Below are 24,258 nucleotides of genomic sequence, written 5' to 3'. Positions count from 1 at the left end.
GGGGGACGCTAACTACTCATTAAATGCTTGCTCCTTATGTCTTTACATTTTTTGTACTCTTTTCATCCATGTCAGCTGTTGATAATAACTGTTTATGTTGTTTCACAGATCAACTTACGTATCAACATCAGCTAAGAAAATAAATGAACAAGTACAAAAGCAGAGAAAGCATCTGTAAAAATGCTGGAGGGAAATTCAGGATGAAAAAATAGTGTGTTCCAGTCACAATGAAATTTAGGTGGTCAAAAAAAAATCAGACCTTAAGGGGTAAAGCAAATGTTATTAAGGATGGGGTAAAGCAAATGTTATTAAGGATAGAATTTCATTCAGACGACCCCTTAGTTTTCTTATGAATTCAATCAATTCAAATATTTTATCCAAAGCTGTAACTCTCCTGACTTCCTCCTTAAAAGAAAGAAAAAAAAAAATCGAAAGAAAAGGTCTCCAGTAAACAGTTAAGGACAAATGAAGCAATTACTTCTGGTTTAAATCACTTTTATATTAGCTTTATTCATAGTCAGAACGACCTCGAGAAAGTATGTAAAAAGGATTCTTCTCACCATTTATGCTTTTTTTTCATACCTGTATAATTTAGCATTGCACTGTTACTTTGTGGATTTTTTGAGGTTTTTTTGTGTGTTTATTTTTAGAGGATTACATAGAAATTCTACCCGCTCACCCTCCTCTGCCACTTTACACAGCCACACGACAATGCAAGAGTAGCTGTGCTCACATGCAGAGATGTGCTTTACTGAGCTAGAATCATTAAACTGTGAGGAAAAAAAATAGAAGTCCCCAGTAGAAAAAATGCATTAAAATTCACTCCAGCTGCAAAGTTGTTGCAGAAAAATAGAACATTTCCTGGAAAAACCACATCAAAAGTGGCCTCAACCTTTACTGATAATTGGCTAATATTGATTTGGTATTACATTATAACCTCCTCTGATCTCACTGACATCAGCAACCACTCCACAATCCCAGAGGTTCCAGCTGGAAGGACATTTTTAAAATGTCTTGCTTCCTCTGTTGGCAGAGATATTAATTAATTCACAGGCTCTCCCAGCCACCTTCTCCAGGTAGGACAAACTTGCATGGGGCCTATGGTACTGTACCAACACTTCTGGTGAATTCTGTGCTCCTGTTCTAATCCTTTGTTACCATGAAATAGAAACATTAATTAAATGTAGAAAATTATAGTCATAGCTATTCCAGAGTATTGATTAAAGATATTATTGTTATTGCAGATCATAATAGTCTATTGAATAAATATGTAATACATGTTTTTATTTACACGGACCACAGTTAAAATGTGTACTTGCTTTATAAAGAATAGAACTCTCTTAAAAGTCTAAGTGTATCTCAATGATGTCTCAAAATCAAAAGAGATTCCAGCAAATGCAGCTAAATCTGTGTGGTCACTCTGAACATCAATGTTTCTTGTTTTACACCAGCACCCCTGTTAGGATAGTGAATCGTCTTCACAGGCAAGAGCACACAGTCTCAATTTATACCTCACACTGCAGTGAGCCACTATGAGAAGTTCACACTAATTCAGTATAAACAGATGTTTACTACGTCCAAGTTCACTATAAGTAGATACCAAAACATCCCCCTTCTGGCTCACAGCTGCTGTTTTCTGTGGGATAGGCTCAAAAATTTTTTAGATGCTTTTTGTCCTGATGGAAGGCACAGGACCAGTATCCTGACTTGGGTCTCACACTTAGAAAGCAACAACTACTGGTGGGTACACAAATGGCTGACATGATGGAAACACTGTGGAGAATTACAACTCTCTTTTAAGCTCTGCGTATCATGCTGAATGCAAACACTGAAGCATTTAAGAATATTAAAAAATTCTTTAGAGTGTTGCCAGAGAACAGATTAGAAAAGGAGTGTAAAACCAGTAAACTACATTGTATGAAGATACAAAGTTCATCCTTTCTCAACAATATTTTAATTACAATGATGTTCTTTCTTAATAATTAGTTCATTAATCTGATTTTAAAGTGTTGCTATTTTGCTGAATAATATTGAGAATCTACTTTATACAGCTGACAAAGCTACTTCCTTCATACGTCAGAATTCAATTTTAGTTGAGCATTTTAAAAAGTCAAGAAAACAGATATTTTAGAATGGTCTTAAGTCTATGAATTTTAGTGCCACATTTTAAACTACATTAAGCATCCTCTTAAGGCAGTGCTATTAATTAATACTCCTGCATTTAATACCAAAAAGCCTTTCTGTTGACAGGTTTATAAATTGTCAGTTCTTTTTGAAATGTAGAACATCCTACATCTTCTAAATAAAATGCTAAGCTAACAAATGAGTTCCTGCCTAATTGCCAAACACGGATTTGTATGAAGCAGTTGAGGTTACAAAGAAATTGGGAATTCTCAGCCCGGTTTCCCTGCTGATGAGTACGAACTGTCTGTGTAGCTCTCCCAGAGGTGTCAGAGGAATCTCTATAGTGTCACACAAGGGTTCTTAGCTCAAAGTAAACACACTTTCCACAAACTCAGCTGCTTAATCTGTTTGCAGGTTGAATTATAAGATGGGGGTGGATGACTCCGGGTGCTGGGAAGACGCGCAGAGCATTTCCACAGTTTCATGGTAAAAAGGGCATGCTATTGTCATCAAAAGACTTCAGCCAATTGTTTAATTTTGCTATAGGCTCAGTCGTCTGATCTTAACAATAATGAAAACTAACCTGACCAAAATTTTCCCAAGTAGTTAAGCATGTTAAATTACGTAAATTCTTTTCACTATAGCAGTGCACCCCACTACCATTCCGTTTATGGCTGCACTTCTACTTTGGCCACCCTGGGTACATGGGATCAAACAAGATCGTTTCACTTGGGGAAAAAAAAAACCAGCAAAAACCTAACCTCTGCTTAAATGGCTATATTATTAAACATTTATAAATAAAACTAGATGTAACAACTTAAGACAGTGTACAGAAATCAGTATTCTCCTTACCATACTTTAATATTTTTCATACATTTATTTTTATCAAGTGCACACCTCCTGAAGTTTCAAATATATCTAAGCACTCAGAATAAAGACTTGATTGATTAGGTTGTAAATATGCCGTAGCCATTAAAGTTGAAGACATACATGGACAGAAAGGACAATTTGGATCAGTTCAGCATGGACCACCTTGGAAGGGTGAGAGAGGAGAATTTTGCAGTTGATGAATGTAATGCAGAGATGAAAAGTGCTGGACCTTCAAGAGGCACTACTAATAACAAACATGACAATAAGTACTTCACTAGAGATGAACTTCAGGTTTTGGAGTTCAGTAACCTTTTAACAGAGAAACTCATGATTGGAAATAAAATGTAATCTCTGTTCAGTGACTCAGAGACTTCCTGTGGCTCTCAGTAAGATTTTGAAGCCACCCCTAAACAACCCCATAAGCATTTACCGTGGCATGGAACCTGCCAGATGTATAACAGACCAAAAATGAGAACCGTAATATTCTACCATGCAATTATAAAGGCAAATACTCTGTTGGCATAGGATTGCCACAGGGTAAAAACACAGTGAAAACCATTCATAGGAGATGGAAAGACTTTCTCTGTGCCTTGTACAGGTAGGAAGCAAGTTCCATAACATTAATGAGAGGTACCCTGACTTGCCTAATAGCACAAAACTGTTAAAATCAGCTTCACACTGAGTAGGAAATGAGCTGAAAAAGAAGGAATCATTTTAAAGGACCTTTTCTGAATATTGCCACACTTTCAGTTAGAGACAAAATACCAGAAAAAAAAATGCTTCATGTGGATTACAATTGCAATTTTTGTTGGAAGGCTAGTGACTTACTTTTGAACTTTTTCATTGGCCTCCTGTGAAGCTTCCAGGGCTTTCTGGAGCTTCAGTTCAGTGTCCTTTTGCTCTGATCGGGTTTGCTGAAGCTGAGCTGCCAGCTCTTCAATCTGGCCATAGGTTAGGGTCACAGCATCCTCCCTTCCTTGCAGTCCACCTTCAGAAGTACTGAAAGCACAGTTAGGCTGGTTTTTCAGACTCATTCCTTCAGACAAAGACTTGTATAACCTGGGAAAACCAAATCATACATGTTATTAAGTTTCAGTCTAAGGCTGAGCTGCAAGAACTAATCAATACTTTCATGACTGTCATATATGGACTCACATGTACTAGCAGCAAAACAAGTTATATTTCAGAATTGACAAAGTACAAAAAGAACAAACATTTTCTACAAGACTCTTCTAGAAGTATGTAACTTTGAAAAAGCAAAAAAAAATATTCTGCAAAAACTCAAGAGGAAGCATTTTTTCAGCTGTAACATCTTGTTGATCACCTCTGAGCTGCAGCAAAAAGTTTTTATTGTGATTTACATGAAGTTGAATTAATCAGTACAAGTTATTGATGTATTATTGACTTGTGCTACACAGGAATGTCTTAGCAAGTAGACCTACCAGCTACAGGGGATTTATTTGCAAAAGAAGACTTTTCAATAAAATGAAAGGAATAAAACCATTACAATTCAAAAATTAAAATCACTAAATCAGCAGGATTACTTAGAAATATGATTTGCACATGCTAATAAATTCTGAAGGACCCCATTCAGATTTTATCCATGATTCTGAGGTAAGTTCATAGAGATTCCAAATCACAGAGCACAAACCCTATACTCTTTCATTGCACAAACCAGAATATAGTATTAAATGCTTTGTATTTGTGTGCCAGAAAGTTCTGGAGAAATCAAACATTATTTCAGTGTGGATTTCTAGTAGCAGCATACACTGATTACAGTATTCATGACAGTCTACCTGACAGCTGCTAGTATGCAATAGCATATTTTCTTTTTTTGCAGTTTATTAAGGTGTTTGCATGGAAAACACTGTATGTTCCAACAGCCCATGAAGGAAAACCATAAACAAATTAAAATAAAATATACATGGAAAAACAAAATGTGATGAACTAAGAGAAATAGAGACGTTAAAAGGTTAGAGTGTTGAAATGTCATCCTGCATACTATCTGTGATTACCTGAAAACAGTGTGAAAAACCTTTTCAATTGAATGAAGACATATTGAAAATATAAATATTTATAAAGGGACATTAAAATTCCTAGAATGGACTAATTAAAAAAAAAATTGCCCTAGCAGTTGCACATAAAATTTACTGACTGAAGTTCCACTACAGTTCAGCATTGATCACCATGGAAAAAAACAAAGCTATGCAAATAATGTCGAAAGCAGGTTACTGAAATACCACTGCTGCCCGCTTCTTAAACACCTGGCACAAGATTAAAAGGAAAAAAAAGACAGATGAGAAGCTATACTGTTCAGTGAATATATGGGTCCCTGATTTTAAAAAAAAAAACAAAAATACAAAAAAACAAACAAGCAAACAAAAAAAATAAAAAAAGAACAAAAACTAGAGCACAGACTAAATATTTTACCTTGGTTATGCCAGCTCAGAGTTTTTTTCAAGAATATATGAAAAATATAGTAATTTATTTATATCCTGAAATACTGGCTCTCTGTGGCTACAACTGGGCTCCTTTTCAAAGACTGGCCATGAAAACCATATATATACTACCACAATTGCAATATACTACTACATGTCTTATAATGATTGCATTGGAGGGACCAATATTTTCTGATGTATACGCTTTGTAACCAGTGTGACTCCTCCACATAAAGGACTGATTGATAGATTTTTTAATATCTTTTTTCAAAAGCATGGAATTTCCAGACTTCCATCAATATGTGTTTTGGTAAAATACTTTTTTTCATCCTTTCTGAAATTTACTAATTTGAAATTCCTTCATTCATGCAAAGATTATTTCTTCAACAAATATTGATGCTATAATTATATAAAAAAAAATGGAGTTACAGGCCTGAAGAATGGGTCACAGAAGTATTGAAACAGTTCCTGGATTTCAGTAATTCACATGTTCTTTTTAGTAAGGCTTTTGCTTTACTATGGCAGCACGGCCTCTTTCCTGCTCCAGCTTGGGTCTGAGAGCTTCAAGGGCCCACCTCAACCGTGTCTAGGCAGAAGAAAAAGTGACATGAGACGATATCACTTGTGCAGCTCCTGTAGAGAGCAAGAGGTTTCCTCAGACCCCAAAGTCAGAAGAGCTTCAAGCCTTCAAAGAAGTATTTTTCCTGCAAGGAAAAGTTCTAACTGCTCCCAGAGGGACTTGACTTTGGCTGAAAATCAACTCCTATGAAGTGCTGCTCCTAAAACACTCCTTACCTTGCCACGCATACTTTTGCTGCAAGGTGGGAAATGATTTTCCACCTGAAGCAATTACTGAACAACCTTCCACCTAAAGGGACAAAAAAGTCCCCAACAAAAAACCAAACATTCCCTACCCGTTCCCTCCCTCTGCCTCCACCCCAGTGATAAACATATCCAATGTTCTCAAAGGCGTGTAGGTCTGACCTTGGTTTCCACCACAAATGTTTCTCACAGGTCCTGGAGACCTCTCAGACCTTAGCCTGCACTAAGGATGGCTTTGAAGAGCATGCCCTCATGCCACTGAGTGCACTCAAGGGCCAGGCAGCACCAATACCTTGAAAATACTACCTCAAAGGTGCTCTTAGGAAACACTGCAATAAGACAATATCAAAAAAAGCCCGTAAGACCTAAAAGGACTTTGTGATTTTTCTGTGGAGGATATTAAATAGTCAAGTTTGCATTACATGTGAGTCAGGAGCCTGACAGCTGGTAGACTGGTAACTAGATGACATTGCCCTACCATAGATAAATATTTTACTAGTCTTCCTTTGCCGGCATTTGCACAAGGTAAGAGGACTGTGTTTTCTCAGTACAACAAACCATCTCTCACTAATTTATCTGAAGGCAGCAGCCAAAGGCAGACTCTGGCATACAGGCCGTGGACCATGTTACAACAGGAATGCTTGTTGCACATTACACACAGAGTATGCTCTTTGCATTGTCACAGTCCATCACAGTGTCACTGTCTTGTGTGATGTACCCATGCATTCTTTGTCTAGGATGAGCTCAGGCAACCTCAACCACTTGTTGAACAGAAGCCACTGTTTATTTTCTTCTCTGTGGTGGATGGGAATACAACTTCAGGATTTCACAGGACATTATGTTGACAGACTGGTGCTGATCATGCATGTCCATACTGTCCAGACTCAATTACATGTGAGTATGGAACAACAGTGAGCAGCATCTTGAGATTCAGCCTTCTCTTCTGGAATGATCTAGAGAAATCTGCAACCTGTACCAGGGTCCTAAGAGCCTGGACATTAGATGATTCAAACAGGTTCATTAGCTAGACGGAAAGCTTTAATCAATTACCTGCCTTCTTAGAATTTTTATGTTTCAATATATATCAATTAAAGGCCACTAGCAAACACATTTTCCCTCCTTGGGCCTCAGTCTTCTTATCTTTAAACAAGAGCAATCACAATGCTACCTTTGCAAAGTGCTATGAGGTTCACTAATGTCAAGAGACCCATCACTGTTGAAAGAGCTAAGTTAGATGCAGCACAATCAAAATTTAGGTCAAAACTAAACTCGGATGGTCTGGTGATACCAAACAGCAAACGTATTCTTTTCAGCTTCATTTTTACTGTCCAGGACCACTGAAGTACCCACACCATTTCCCTGCGATTAGCCTGGGAGAGGGAGTAAGCACATGGAGTTAATAATCTGAGTCTTTCTTCAAGATGAAGGACTACCAAAATATGCTTTCAAACAAGACATGTTGGAAACCATGCCTCCATTACAAACTCTTCATTTAGGGAGTTGCACTGTAATCAAATGTCTTCTGTTCATTTTATACAGCCCCTGGGCAAATTGCTCAGATAGCACAGCCTTACGTGAGCAGCACACACAAGACATTCATCACCACCTATCATTCCTCACATTCACCATGCCATTAAATGGTCTAGGGCCTCCACAAAGATAGTTTCTGGATTAACAGTGTTTGGTTGAAACAGAGCAAAACATATATGAGACTGATGAGTAGAAGGAAGCATTTTTGAGATGTTTGCAGTTATAGTGCTACTCCCTCTAGCTAGAGCACAGACCCACAGCTAAGGAGCTATCTGGTAGCTAAGAAATCCACATGAGTTCCCTGGGTACATGATGCACCTGGGACTGGGGTCTCTGCTATCTTCAAGTGAATAGAAACTGGAAGGTTGTAACTTAGCATTAGCTTTTTTTCTCACTCAGATATAGTGCACCTGAGTTCATAGGAAAGACCACTGTAGATTTTATGCTTTAATCCTGAATATTACTTGCTACATGGTAAAGTTAATTACACATCTTCAGGGTTCCACAGTGTATCTGTGCTAATTGCATAATACAGATTCACAGGCTCTCAAATTTATTCCATGAATTAGAGGACTGTGTTTGCAATAGAGCAAACTATTGCAGATACTCTTTGTAATTTTCCCAAGTTACATGTTATTCCTAGAACCAAGCTTTCCATAAAACGTTCCTGTCATATTTTGATCAGGAATTGGCTGCATTATCACATTCTAGCCTAAGCATTCACCAGGTGCGCCGTGAAGGCTTGGTTCTAACTAAGTAAAATTAACCCAAAATTTAAAAAAAAAATTAAAAATTGTAAGGTGCTTACTTTATCCCACTAGATGCTACAAATAAGAATTTTGCTATCTTGTATCTGCTCTTTATTGTCAATTCATATGCTTTGGCCATTCTTAAATATTTGCCAATGGCTTTAGTTAACAAAATAATTTTAACTTAGTATTTGTAATACTGTAGTTATTCCCTACAGTAATAGATTATTTAGGTAACACTGCAAATAGAGAGGGAACCTTATCTATTAATCGAAGACAGAGCTGGCACCGAGAGTGACCTCAGTATGTGAATAAAATGGACATTTAAGATGGTGCCAGTGACTCCGTGTATCACAACCTCCTGTGTGCTCTCCCTGGGAAGTGTGTGCATTTAGCAGAGGCAGAGCCCCTGGCTCGGCTGTGGGCAGCAGGCAAAGAGGAGGGGCACAGCCAGCTCACAGACAAGAGGCACTGCCACCTTCCCCATCCCCAGGCTGATCTGGCAGCACCTGCACCTCTCTGCTGGCTGCTGGAGGCCGCTGGGTTGACATGGATCACTGAAGGGGTGTGTACGTGGGTGGTGTGAGCCAGCAGCTCTGGCTTGGGGCCAGCAGGGAAACTGCCGATGTCAGGGATTTGCAGAAACACAAGCTTGGTGGAAGAGACACAGAGGATCTTGTCCTAAAGGTCATAGCGATTTATTTTTTATACTGAGAGTATGTTTTTAACAACATTTCTGACAACTGTTTGAAGAACAGTGCACCATTTTCCTCAAATATAAACTGAATTAAGAAAGCAAGAAAACTCTTGGTAGCGCACTAAAATAACAACCACTTGCATACCAACAAAATCTAGTAGAAAACAATGTACTACTTTGTAATTTAAAACGCTACGTATTACTTTTTGTCTTTTTCTGATGATCCTTGCCAAGAGCTTCATCCTGAAGCTGACTGTCACTCACAAGAAAACCAGCGTATTACGGCATAAAGGAACATCAGGCTTTCTGACCAGGCATTTTGGGATCAGCTCCCACAGTCCCCACATACCCACACGCTCGCCAACCCAGTGTAGACCTTCAGCAACCCCTTCAGCTCCCGCAGGCTTGACAGTACTGCTGGGATGAAAGTTTACTCTGCAAAATGCCAACCACGGAAGTCTTCCCTGATGACAGAGAATGAGTACACTCAAGAACCAGACATTTCTGCTTGAAGCCCTAACTGATGTAGCCTATCACCATAGTTGGAATTTAGATTTGCCTGCAGAACTAAAAAAAACCTAATAGAGATTTCTTTGTTAGAAATTATGCATGAAGTTAAGGCTAATATGGCTTGTGCCTTTAGCTTCCTTTGCAGCTTCTCACTGGTAAAGATAATGGCATCTGATAATGACTTTCATTTTACATGACTGACCTACACACAGACAATTTTATTTCAAATGAATAAAATCCTTTGGCAAAATGTAAGAATATTAGTGAATCAACTCAGATAAATTGCAACAATCCAGATGAACTAAATAAGAATCCTGACCCTGAAAACTGAAAGAGTCAGTGAAGTGTCCACTCAGTGCAAAGGGACATGCCATATATAAATCTATATAAAAGAAATCTGATGGCACCAATACATATCATAATGCAGGCATCAGAATCACCTGAGAACAAGCTCAATGTAATGACTATGTGTTGTTGACTTTTATTTTTGTCTCCAGGGAATAGTGTTTACTTTGCTTTAAAATTTATATGAGTCATTTTGTTATGTGCCTTTTTTTAATTAGTCGGAAAGAAATAGCCATTTGAGAAAGAGAGCGGAAATCAATTCTGATTCGATGCCGATAGCTACTGTGCGATGTAAACTGTGTGTTCTTTCTAATTAAATGTAAACACGTGCAGTTCTAAAGTCCAGCAGTGATGACAACTACTAGAAAGGATTGCCTAAGACCTGGTCAACTGATCCTTGTGAACCTTTTGTTCATACCGTAGGCGAACTTGTGCAATCTGTCTCAGGTGAACGCCAGTTGTAACTGACTTTATTTTAGGTCATCTTCAGAGAAAAGACTTGACAAGAATGTGGAGAGCTCTGTAATACCTCCAGTTACCCATTAACTATGTCCTTCTGATAGCTAATCAATAGCATTGCATGGAGCCAAACACACTGCACTGAACTGCCCCTCTTCCAAAAGCCAAGTCTTGGTAAATATTTAATGGCAGTAAAGGTGTTTTGACTCTTATCAATCTGATATGTTAAAGAACTCTTGAAAGGAACTTTATCTTCTTTCTCTCTGCATAAATAATTTGTTCGGTTACAATTTTAGTCTTATGCAAAAGCATTGAATTTAATGATCTAATGCTTTTAAATCAAGGCTTTGGACACAGAAAGTGTAGTTTCAATCCACATGTCACAAAATAAAGAAAACCCAAAGTTTATTTCCTTGATAAAATGCCAACTAGAAATATACATCAAGGAACCTAGCCCTTTATACTGTAGTAGTAAATACTGTGCCAAACTTGCTCAAAACCTGTTATACAAGTGCACATTTGAGATTTTCTTACCAGGTTTCAGTTTCTGAAAAATTCTTAGCTCTTATTCACATCAAGACGACGTAGGATTTTTAGCTTCTTTTCACCAGAGGAAAGAAACCCCAACCTAAAATAGTTATACTAGGATCCAGTGACTTTTTGTACCCATACATTGAATATTCCCATCTTTGAGTGGTTATACTAATGTGATGGGTTTTATTTAGCATTTTTCCATTTTCTGTTTTTCTTCTGTACAAAGCTACTTGTCTAGATCCCTAACAAAGAAACTTTTGTCCTGATCCTTTAGCATCATGCAGGTATCCCTCTGCTACTGCCAGGTATGATCTAAACACCACCTTAGATACTTAGATAAGCTTATTCAATGCCTCTGTGCTAATTCAGGGGATGGAGGAATCCTCTGACTCTCTCCCACAGCACAGTCTTCCAGCCTCTTCTGTATGATCCAACTTCAATATGAGCCTAAGTATTTTGAAGAAACTGATTCAGCAATGGATCCAAACTTTTTTTTGGAAAATAATCTGGGAATAAAACACTGATAGTGTTTCAGTTTCCAAAATATGAATCACCATAAATGTTTTCCCAGAAGAATAAGCATTACTTTTCCCCCAGTGTTTACATGGCCTCTTTTGTGCTCTTGATGCCATTCAATAGTCTTCAAAAATAAAGATCACAGGAATAATTCCCAAACACTGGCATAGATAAAGTGAACAGTCTGAAGTTTTCTAATCACTAGTAATTGCCTCTGGTGAAAACAGTATTAATTAAAATCATAAAGTCATATAAATTAATCAAGCAGTGAAGCACATGGCATCATTTAGGAATGATCAACTGAAGAAAGACTGCTATTAAAAACCTCAGAAAATATCTTGTACTTAATACAATGTTATCTTTATAAATCAGACATGATCGTGAGTTTTATGGCTGTCCTGATTTGCTATTGTGATCGCTTGGCTTAACTCCTCCACTGAATCAGAAAAGCAAGAGACAAAGCTGTCTTGGACCCCAAGCTGGAAGCCAGCCCTGCCTTCCAGCAAGGCCTGGAACTTCCAGCTGAGGAAGAGAAGAGTCTCTCCAGGAGAAGGCAATTAGAAGAAACACAAAGGATGGAAAAGTGTTTCAAAGACAGAAAAATTGAATACATATGGTATTTCAGAGAGGGATGATCTCATGGATGAGCTGAGTAGCCCTAAAGCTAGAAACCCTCAGTATGACTAACCTGAGAAGGGGAATCACAACTCTGCTCCTTGTCCCTACTTTCTTGCTGAATGATTCAGTGGCTTTAAAAAATCTTTGAATGATAAAAAAAAAAAAGTAACTTTTAAAATTTGAGTATAGTTCCTTCCCTGTCCCAAGAAAATAAAACAGAGGATTTGAACAGTTTTGTCTGATCTTACTCAAAGGTGTTACTGAAATATATTATGCAACTCTGACGAAAGGCAAACATGGTGTACTGTGCTCCAGCTCATGCCCAGCTTTGGTCACTAGGGTGCCAGTAAGTGAGCACATTTCCCCCACTTTCTTAGTACTGTGCACAGAAACATGTACCACTCTGCAGTGGCTGGTGACTCACTAGGAGGAGTGCATATACTGCAGTCTGAAATCCGTCCTCCACATGGGTAAAGACACCCAAAATACTTTAATGCCATCATGGCTTTGCCCATGCAAAAATGCCATTGGTTTGGGGATTGCTGTGTGGATACAGAGTTAGCAATGCACCTCCTGAACACCATGTGAATGACACAATGGCAACGTATTTCTACTCAGTAAGTTGTGTCTTACCTAGCTGCTGCTGCCAAACCCTTGCTCATATAAATCATACAGCTCCTTGGACAGTTAAGCGCTATGAAACAAGGCAGTTAAAATGATGGCTTAAATGATAAAGGGAGCGCCTGGGAAATTTAATATAAGGAAAGTCTGCTTCCCTATTGTACCAAAGCTTACTGAAGCAACTGGGCAGACTTGTCTGGGCCATTCTCCTTAATGTGAAACAAGGACACATTCTAAGGGAATGATTTAGTGGATTGGGGATAAAAGCTCTGTCTTGAATTCCCTCTTCTATTTCACATCTTCTGTGTGGTACTGAGCAAGTCACAACATGCAAAACTCAGCCTGCCATGCTGAAACTTGGAATAAAGTGTCTTTCCCTAGCTCTTTTGCTTTAAAATCTAAGCTTTCGAGGTCCTGGATTTCTTCTTATTACCTACATGTGCTGCATATTGGAAACCTGAGGCCCAGATTTGATTCTCAGGTCCCACTGCTAATTGCTGGTCATGGAAAGACACTAAAGAGTTAATTAACAGTGATGCATGCATTAACAATGCACATCAACCTGCTTAACCTCAGCAGACAGATCCAGGTTTGGGACCTTAATGGAAAGAACAGTTTTTCAGGAGTTTTTGTCTCCCCATTGCAGATTCAGCCACCACTGTCACCATGGGGCATAGGCAGTGACAGCAGCCTCCTGTGCTTTGTTGATCTGCCCTGAGCACAAACATCCTTGTTTTCTGAGAAGATGTTCTTTCATTCCTCCCAGTGAAAGGGGCCATCAGATGGATATGGCACATGACTGGAAGCCAAAATACACAACTTTCTTACCTCTTGAAAAGCGAGAGATTAGACTGGTGGCTGCTGGAGAAAAATCAGTGAAGAGAAGCTCCAGGTGTAGGGATTGGAAAGAGGCTGTAAAGAGTGCTGAATTGATTTCTGAATCCTAAAAATTTTAAATCAGCTTCCCTCACATCTCTCTTCCTTTACCCTCATGAGTTTTGACTATTGAGCTACTGAAATAAAATGTGTAAAAAATACAGTTGCGCACTTTAATTTAGATTGGTTGAGGAGGAAAACAGTATTTTTGACTTTATGACACAGGATTTCACAAAGAAAAACTGCAGTTTTGTCTTTCATTTCTCCATAACCAGCAGGTAAAGTGAAACACTGTAGCAGGAAATACATTGGTTGCACTGAACCAAAGAATTAATTATTTTCTCAGGACCTGACAAGGAAGCTGAATGAGTATGAAAGCTCTTGTGAAATCCAGCCAACATGGAATCCAACACTCTTCAATTCCTTATTTATTTTTTGAACAGGACAAGATAATTATTGGTATGAATACCTCCTACTATGCTTATACACATCCAACAAGTATTATATCCTCCTCTGATATAAGCAGTAACATTGCTCAAGAGAGAAAACTAAATTCCTACATCATGAAATTCCTCATTCTACTGTCACAACTGTAAAACTGTAGCAAAATTACTCCTTTGATACAGACAGAAGGGAAGAAGAGCTAAAGGATATTTCTCTATGTATTTTTCTATCTCCACCAAAACCCTGAGGACGAAAGTCCCTTTTACAGAATATGACAGAAACAAACAGAACATTATCTTACATGAGCCTGGATAACATTACGATCCTGCCTTGCTCAGAAGTAAAAGAAAGATAGATCTGATTCTATGAACCTTGTTAGCCATCCTTCTTCACAGTCTTTTTGGTGAGGGACAAATTCACAGAACTTCTTCCTCTTTGGTGAAAGTTCCTCCCAGTTGAATCCTCTTTAATGATAGTGGAAGCTATTAGTGCATTTCCCATTGAGAACCAGAAGAAAGTCTAGCGAAGACTGCTTTGAATTTATTTGTATCAAGAAGTTAAAGGCTGTGGCCGTAAGTACGTGCTCTTCTGGCTGCCTAGTACAACTAAATACTTTCTGGAAACCTTGCTGCATCCTCCTATCTCTGGGAATGGAAGACAGGAAGAGAAAAAAATGGAAGAAAATATTACTTTATACAGCCAAAAACAGGGGCAAGAAGAAAAAGTTCCTTCAAGAATAAAAAGAAGCAATCTAGATGTTTGAAATTTTGGCCTCAACCTTGCTTGTTTCAATGATCATAAATCAGGTATGGCAGAAGTCCTTCATGGCATATATTCAATACAATGCACGTAGTTTTCACCTTAATGAGATATGTAAGATCAGAATCAATGAATCAACACCATTATATGCCCCTAAGTTATTTTTTCATGGACAGCAGGTGAGCGGATGTCATTCCTCTGTTTAATCAGGAGTTAAAGCGTGTACAGTAATTCCTTATTTTCACAATATTCCTTCTGACAAAGATAACAACCATAAGAATGGCTCCCAGCTGGCTAAACCTGACATACAGGTTTTGTTAATAAAAAAATGCATGACTTAATTAATGAAATGGATCTATTAAGACTGTCCCCCAATCAACCAGAGTGGCCCCACCTACAGCTGAACTTCACATGACCTATCTTATGCAAAAAGAATTGTAATAACTTGCACTGGAAGCTGCTATAGAGGAAAGGTTGCTACGAAATAAAAATATGACTTAGAAATGCATATAATGCCCCTAGAGGAGAAGGCATAGTATTGTCACTTTCACACAGTGTTTTCCTTTACAGTGAATAATTGAAACAATTTTGCTAAACTGTGTAAAATTATTTCACAAAGTATAATTACATTTGATCTATTAGCACCTGATACTATCTATTGTCTAAATTGCTTTCATTCAATCCATGAGTAATGTCAACAGTATTAACGTCCATTATGGAAGAATTAGCTGAGTAAAAAGAATTTTTAAATGTTTGACGTTCTTGTACCCTTTCTCTAGCATAATTTTCAAAAGCAGTATCAATATACCAGCATACTCTTAGATTATTTTTTAAGGCATATCTTTATTTTAAAGTCTGCAAAGTCAGGGTCTTTAAAATCACAAACAATTTTCCTGTTTTGTTCTGGCAAGCATAAATCTGTAGCAATCTACTCATTTTACATTCTTCTCTGTTCCATCTAGCTGTCCCACACTAATTGGCTGCCCAAATTCACCTCCATCAACTTTGGCAGGCTCAACACTTCCTTTTCCACCCAGTCATAAAGAGTTGCACTGTTACAAACAGAAAAAAGGAACTCTGCAACATTTCTACAACAAAGGTAGATATATATACATATATATATATATATATATATATATATATATATATATGCACATTAATTTTATCAGACACAGACATACATGCTCCAAACTGAACTAATGCAACAGCAGATACCTATTTCTTCTCTCTTGCAGCTTCATTCCTATTTCAGAGATTTCCAAATTCACGCTTGCCTTTTAGCAGAGGAAATCCCATGAACTGTTTAAGATTACATTCTCACTGAAAGCAATGAATACCACAGTCTTCTCTAGAATAAAAAGCTACTTTTTCAACTTGGAATAGTAACTTTACAGTAATTTGGAGGAAGCAGGAGAAACAGTTGGTCATTAAACATTAAATGTATTAATGGGGCCCTCACAGTGCATGACTCATCTGGAAAAGGCAGTTCTGTACTTGCATTTCAGAAGGACTGCTGCAATACAATAGCTACTGTGATAAATTTAGGTTTATCTCACTTAATATATAGCAGAATCTAATAAAGAAAACTTAAATCAGTGCACTTTCCAAAAAATGCATGAGTAGCACTATTTACATCTTACAGCTAGGGGAATTGAGAAGCAGGAAAAAACATTCCAAAGAAGGCCCTTCATTTCCACTCCTCACCCTTAGAATTTGGTGTTTACAACTTACAGGGACTTGCAACTGCAGATGAAAACAATCACAAATCAGAACATTCAAAGCAGGAATCCCCCAAGCACTTTAGCAGCATGTATAAAATCATCCACTTCTTCAGACCCATATCTCATATTGCTCTGGAAGTCCTGCTCAGCTCTCTGGAAATCTCAGACCTGTGAATATGGGTGAAGCACTTGGTAGCAGTTGCTAGTTACATGGCATTGTTGGAAATTGAGCTTCTGCAGAGCTCAGAAAAATGATAAAAAAGCCAAACCAAAATAAAACCAACCCAACAACAAACCCCCCTAAAAAAACACCATCAACAACAACAAAAAAAGCACCAATAAAAGCCCCCACACTATATAGAATTCTGGCTTGAGGGTCCTGGCTTGATTAGTAAAAAGTTTCATACTCCCTGGAGTGGAGGGAAAAGTGATAAATGTAAAGTCTGATATATTAGGAGATACAAAGAGAAACATAATTCCTAAGCACAGAAATTCTGTTTGCTCTCAAGACATTGTGAATCTGTGCTTTATAAATTTTTTTTAACCAGGCCCAGTTGCTCATGATCTATTTGAGCCCTAAATCGTATCTTTGATGAAAGCTCTGTGCATTTTCTTACTCTGAAGTTCTGACTAATTTAGGTGATTAGGAGGCAGAACGGTAACAGAGATAAAATAACAGGACCATGTCAGAGCACACTTAAGTCACTGTGAGAAATCTCAAGTCCAAGGTAAATATATCTGTTCATAAGGAACTCCAGAAATGGAGACACTAAGAGAAACAGGCATGTGCACTGCATCCTGGGCTTTTAGTGCAGACTTTTGTCCTGTTTTGCCTACTTTGTAGCAAATGAGCTCTTAGTTTTGTCTGAGGAAAAAAAATTAGTTCGCAGGAATCTGAAGAACAGAAACAAAATACTTCTGTCTAGAGCTAAGGAAAATGTTCAGAAGTCATTTATAAGAGCAGAGTAGATGACAGGATTTTTTAGATGGTGGACAAAAAGCTTTGGGACACAAAACCCACATATTTTGCAACAAACAAAACCCAAAATCAGCTCACCAAAATAATCAGAACCCAGAGTCTGATGTACTTTTATAAAAAAACAGTAACATCTTGCTTATGTTTATGATTAATAAAATTCACTGGAAGTTCAGGTGCAGGCAAGCCTTCAGAGGGAGACTCTGAGAAAAAGAAATGGAGTATGATATTCCTGGAGTAAATATGGTCTGTGTGGGGAAAAACTTCAGTTGCTGGCCACATCGAGTCCTGACAAAAGGAATGTGAGGGCTGTTCCCAAGGTGAAAGAAGACAGGCTGAACAATGTGGCTAATGGGATCACACTGAGCTAATGGGATCACCACGACTTGTTTTACTTCTGTTGGTGCATGTCAAAACTCTGATGTGTTTTAAAATGCATTCTACAGCAGTACGCTATTTTGGAGACAATTCACATATATCCAGTTTTTGAGCCTTGTGTAGAAAGAGTCTATGAGGTAAGAACACTTCAAGTTCAGAGATCTGCAAATCGTAAGTGCAGATTCTCTTCTCTCAGATAAAGAAAAAAAAAGAAGCAGAATGCTCAAACACGTTAGTATCTTACTAAACAGTCATTTAGTGCTGCTGCCCTCACATAAATCTGCAGAGGTTACAGACACCTCACACTTGCACAAACCCCCAGTTGCTATCTTTCACAAGCCAGGTGTAGACAAGAGAAGAAATGCAGCCATGCTGTAGCACCCAACTATACATTTAGATTTGGCAAGTACAGACAACACTTGGGAATGCTGTAAGTAATATTATTGATTTCTAAAAGCTCTGAAAACTTGCTTAATGCTCCTGATTATGGTATCCTGAGAGAATTCTAGAATTACCCTTAGTCAACACATAAGGATCTAAAAATAAAATTGTTCAGGTCAACATGACCCAGCTTTGGCACCTACAGTTAACTATTGCTCCAGAAAATTACTAATTTTTCAAAGGGACACTTGCGGGTCCCTTCCCAACTCCCTACATGCAAACTCAGGTGTCCAAATTTCCATATATGAAACTGAAAATTTTGGCCATACTGTTTAACAGCCAGATCTTCTGGGAGGTCTCTTGTAACCAGATTTTTTTTAAAGCCTCATATTTATTGGACAGACACTGGCCTAATTCCAATCCACAACTGCAAATCCAAAGAAACAGCTCAGAGCAAACCAGCAGCCTTATTAGCTTTTAAAGATTTCATTTTCAAGAACTCAAGACCCTTTATTGACTAATGAAAGGTTGGGTCCCCAAGCCCACAGACTGATGTTGCTTGGAACATATTTTAATCATTTTGGAGTGCTAGCAGCCATCTGTCTAAAGAGCTTTGATCACATAAATGCACTATGAACTGCAGCTCCTTCCGACTCCAAACCCTGTCCAAAAGCCAAAGGGAACCCGCAGGCATGGCAACTTTGAGACAATTCAAAGCCTTGCACTGTGATAAGGCTGCTTTTATTATTTAGCACATCATTAGATTTAATGACACCACAGATAAGAGATACACTAAAAAGATACCATTGTCATCGCCTATCTTATAACAGCAACATCCAACTGTGGCTTTGCTTTGTTTCTACCCAACACTTGTTACTTACTATGTTGTTTTAAAAGAATAGCTAAATGAAACAAAAGGATTTCTTTTCCTGCTGCAAACACCAGAAATAGTAAAAAAAAAAGTACCTAACAAAAAAAATTAGGACTTTATTTTTTAATACTTTCCTGCTTAGTTAAAAAAATATCCACAAAAGACAAGCAGAGAAATCCTAAATAATCTACTGTATTTTCAGTTTAGACTACTGACTGTTGGGAAGATACTGCTTGTACATACAAGCCTACTTTGACCAGCACTGAATACAAATTTACATTGAAAAGAGAGAGATCCTTTACAGTTAGAGCTCTTAACATTATAACATTTATGAACAAATCTTACATAATTCCCATTATTATTTCCTACTTTGGAAACAATTTGGCCATTTCAAAGCTTATTTTGTGGTGATCAGTATTTTTTGTTCTGGTGCCCTGTGTATGGTACAGACACATGTTATTAACTATGAAAGCTTGGAAGCAATGACAGTGTCAAGCATGAAGAAAATATATTTTAATTACCAAGGTCAAGAAATTGCTCTCAAAAATCAAAGTAAAAGTCCTAAGAGAGTGAATGGTAAAAACTACATAAAAATATCTCTCGATGACAGGAGAGACACAGTGGTGGAACCTGTGTGACAGAGCATGACTTTATTTGCTCCAAATGTCAGCCGCCTCAGTGAGCTCAACCCTGAGATTACAGTGCTTGCAGGTTTCTCTTCATTCTGAGATCTTGTTCCTGGCTCTCTTCGTCAGGACGTTAGCCACCAGCAACCAGGAGAAACTTTTAGTGCTGTACAACATAATATCATACTTTTCAATTCACTGTCATAACAAGTGTGGCTAGCTAGCAGTGTGAAGAATATGAAATAACTAACTAACTAACTAGATAAATAAAAAAGAAATAAACCCTGCACATTTCATTTGTGAAGAGGTTTTTGGGTGGCTATACTGTAACACTGACACAGCATAGATTAAGAGAAATGAAGATGAAACTGTAACATGAAATGGCTCAGGTAGTGGAAGAGCTTCCCTAAATTCTTTGCTGTCAAAGAAAATACAACACTGACTGTTGACTTAGCATAACTCCCTCCCTCCCTCTCCTTCTGTGGCTTTTCCTTCCAAACTCAGAGCCATAAAAGCTCCTCTGCTATAGAGACAGCAGCTCCATAGCACTGCTTACATGCCTTTCTTGGTGGCATCAGGAAAAAAGACAAGTGGCTCTGGGCTAGTTCTCCTTCCTGTCATGACCATGTAAACTGTTACTTATAAAAGCAATCAAAAATCAAAAGCAGTATCACCAGTATGTTACACTTCACTCAAATAGCTGAGAGACTCAGAACTGAGCAAATCCCAGCAGGCCCAGTTATTCGCTGGAAAACTGTGTCTGAAACTTCCAAGTTGGTCTCTACTCTCCTAAAAATGACAGCTTTCACACCTATGCTGGAAGAACTACCCATACCAGAGGAGGAACACATCACTATGGAATGCTGGACACAGGTTAAAAACCTTCCAAAACACAAGACCTCTATCACATTAGCTAGAAAAGCAGTTTGTGAATGGGAAGTTAAAATGAAATTTTTTCCAGTAAAAGGCATCAGCATGACATGCATGTATCAATTTAACAAAAGCTCCAAGTTTAGACAGGAATTGAATAAAGAAAATACCTTACTCTTGACTTATCTCTTTGTAAACAAAACAGGTGGACAGCCTTCTATTTTGTGTTCTGTGGCAGTCAGAGGACTTATGCCACCTGAATTCTAAGATACTTATTCTTAGATACTCCCTAAGTACCTAAGGGATACATTTTTCCACTGTGAGCAGTGTTAAGCACAAAGTAAGAAAAGCAATGTTAAGCCTAGCACTGACTGAAAATTGCTCATGAAGAAAGTCTTCTCATCAAAGATTTTTTTAACTGGGAAATGTAAATTCCAACACAAAAAAAATATGTCGTCTTCCTGTGGCACATTTCTAACTGAAAAGTTTTCTTTCACCTTAGTATTTCAAACTGAAATGAAATTTTGTTTCAGTTCTTCAGCTGAAGAGAACTAAACTGAAACACATCAAAGTCATGATTTTTTAAAATGATTGATTTGACATTTTAACATAAAAATATGTCCTCTGAAAAATGAACAAAAAATGAAATGGCATTTTAAGTCCTCCTGACAATGTTATTACTTTATTTCTAAACATTAGATTAATAGCAAAAGAATTCCCTTTCATACAATATTTATAGGGCAAGCCAAATTTTTTTACACCTTTAGATTTTCTTCCTGACTTCTCATGGGGAAATCTGTCTTGCAAATAGCTCTTATTACACACACAGTTTTCCTGTTTCTTTAACTTGCTCTGGAGAGGGCTTCTTATTCTGTATCTGTTTTCCTTCTCTCATTTTAAAGCAAGAGTACCTGCATTTTCAGTCTCTAAAGGTGTTATGCAAAAGGGTAAAACTTCTTTTTCAGTTTATACAAATAAAGCAGCTGAAGCAGAGTTTAGCGATGTGATTCATCTATATTCAACCAGCATTTCAACATTTTAATGGTAGAATCAGAATATGTAGCCTTTGGCCACACACCTTTTCTACTAGAGAACAGATTTCATAATCCTGTATATGCTTTTTATAGATTATCCAATTTTGATTTTGTGTATTTTTGCATTGTATAGACTAGATATTAACTCCGGTGATCTCATCATCCGAATTTTTACAAGTATTTCTACAGGAGTTTCATATTTTGTATTGCTATCTACTGCAAACTACCAGTAGCAGTCAGTAGGTTGACTGCAAGTAGTTCATCCAGAGACTTTAAACCTTCCAAGAACTCAATTTTACTATGCTTTAATGATTTTGAAAAATGGCTCCTAGACATCTTTAACTATGCACTTATTTCAAAAACCACAGAACTAAGTTACACGTCTTAAATTTTCAGCTCACTGAGAAATCAAGGAAGTCATAACAGAAAATCACACAGAGCCGAGGTAAAAAAGTAGGTGAAGGAATCAGCCAGGCAAAGGTCAGCTGTGAACAGAACACCAGCAATGCCCTGTATACAGTCGTGAGACCACATCAGCATCCAATGACAAGGAATTCCTTTCTGTCAAGCAAATTGTTGCTCTTAGAGAAGAACAGAAACTCATGTGAAAAGGCCTATCCCAGCAAAAACGACAAAGTAAATGTTGTTTTAGCTCGCATTATCACATGACAGCAAATAATTAGAGAAGAAGTCGGCTCAAGTCCAGTGCAATACAGTATAAGGACCTGTGGAGTACTTCTAGCCTTAATATACTTGGCAAAAAAAGTGACTGGTTGGTCCTCAACTAATTTGAAAAACTTAAGAAACTTTGCCACCATAATACCCAGTAACAGAAGCTGTAGTGGAATTAGAATAGTGCATGCTACAAAATAAAACTGCATCATGGAATGCGTTAGATGCTTCAGTATATATTCATGCTGCTCCCTTAGACCTGCTCCTTAGTGTTTCTATGCACAGTAAGGCACCTCTGAAGGCCAAGAGCCAGCCCTTGGAAACATCAGGCACAAAGATTTCATATTGGTCAGATCAATCCAACAGCAGCACAAGACAATTTGAGTGTACAACATTCTGGTTGCAGGGATGGTGTGAGGTGGTTTGTTATTCCATCAGATGCCTTGGATCTTGGACAGTTCAGTGCTTCCTCTCTCAAAGTTTTCATAAATCACGAAAGCTGAGTTGGAAATTGTTTTTCCATGCTAGAATTTTTTCCCAGTATGATAGGAAAACTTTCAAAGTCCTGGCAGGTTCAGACACTAATTTGCCTTTTCACTGCCTGCCAAACTGCCACTGTAAACACCAAGCCTAGGGTATATACTGGAGTTTCTCGCCACCATCCCTTTTCTTTGCAAATGGTCAAATACTAAGTGGAGAATGGATGTGAGTCTGGTGTGCTCTGCTCCTAACAAATTTTTCTATCCACAGATTTATTTCTGAAGTCAGTCTCGCTGACTACACTATTGTTAGAAAGTTGAACAAATGCAGAAAGTGAGACAATAATCAATTCCAAACTAGAGAACGAACAAGAAGTCTGGGAATGGGGCAGGGACAGGAGGATAATAAATTCAATAAAGTGTGAAATACACAAGGATAACAAGGGAGGGCTCTGCCTCTACTGCTTGCCTGCACTAAGCCACTGAAAAACACACAAAAACACAGTAGCACCACTAAAACTTCATGCAGCTGCTTTCCAGTGCAGAGCAGCTCACTGATCAATCTTCTCCCCTTGGGCTGTCTAATCCAGTTCATGAAACAGCCCCCAAACCTTAGACTTTTATCTCCTGTAACACTAACAAGAGCTGTGATTGCACAAGCAATCAAGTGACAAAGGAAAGAAGTCACAGAGAGACATAGGGGCTTACTGGTGGGAAAATGCTTATGAGACCACAGAGTGAGAAAGACCCACCTAAAATTCCAGTTCTTTTAGGGCTGCAGCACCTCACTGGAAATTGGCACAAAACAAAGGAAGAGGAGATTGAGCACACAGATTCCAAACCCCAGGTCCAAATTATCAGGGTGGCTCCCCTCACCCCAAAAATTGACTAAAAATTCACTGAAACGTCCAGGAGTTGCTGAGAGAAGATGTGGTTTTAACCAATCTGATTTAAAGACGGCAGTGTTTCTCCTCCCCAATTTTCTACTAATTTTAACACTCAGTTCAATAAACAAACAGAAAGATGGTCCCTGCCTTTTTCTTTGCTCTATCAGAAAGCAAACAAAAACCTTAGTGTTCCTTAACAGGGTCATTGCTTTCCACATGTTTGGCTGCATCAAACTGGAGCAGGTTAGGTTCCTCCAAAACATGTATTACATGGTCTACCACTGCATATCCAAGTCCTTCATCTCTTTGGTATAAAAAGAACCTCCTCTGTGCTTGCAAGTGGGAAATTTAATTAGCTCAATTTTTGTGTTTAATGTCAGGTGTCTGACACTCTTTGATGAAATAGAAGTTACTACTGCAAGAATACTTAAAACACAACTGCTGTCTTCTC

At 38.0% G+C, this 24,258-nt stretch overlaps 1 protein-coding gene across 1 annotated transcript in view; it reads right to left on the bottom strand.

Moving 5' to 3' along the window:
• The window catches only part of MIPOL1 (mirror-image polydactyly 1), a 151,614-nt gene that overhangs the window by 15,081 nt on the left and 112,275 nt on the right, over positions 1–24,258 (bottom strand). The window contains exon 12 of the mRNA XM_062494999.1: positions 3,823–4,053. Coding sequence (XP_062350983.1) covers positions 3,823–4,053 — 231 coding nt within the window. The remainder of the gene's footprint in view (positions 1–3,822; positions 4,054–24,258) is intronic.

The sequence above is a fragment of the Cinclus cinclus genome, chromosome 6 (genome assembly GCF_963662255.1).
Source record: "Cinclus cinclus chromosome 6, bCinCin1.1, whole genome shotgun sequence".
Taxonomy (NCBI): Eukaryota; Metazoa; Chordata; class Aves; order Passeriformes; family Cinclidae; genus Cinclus; species Cinclus cinclus.
The sequence above is the reverse complement of the archived record's forward strand: the minus strand, read 5'-3'. Positions and strand labels throughout refer to the sequence as shown.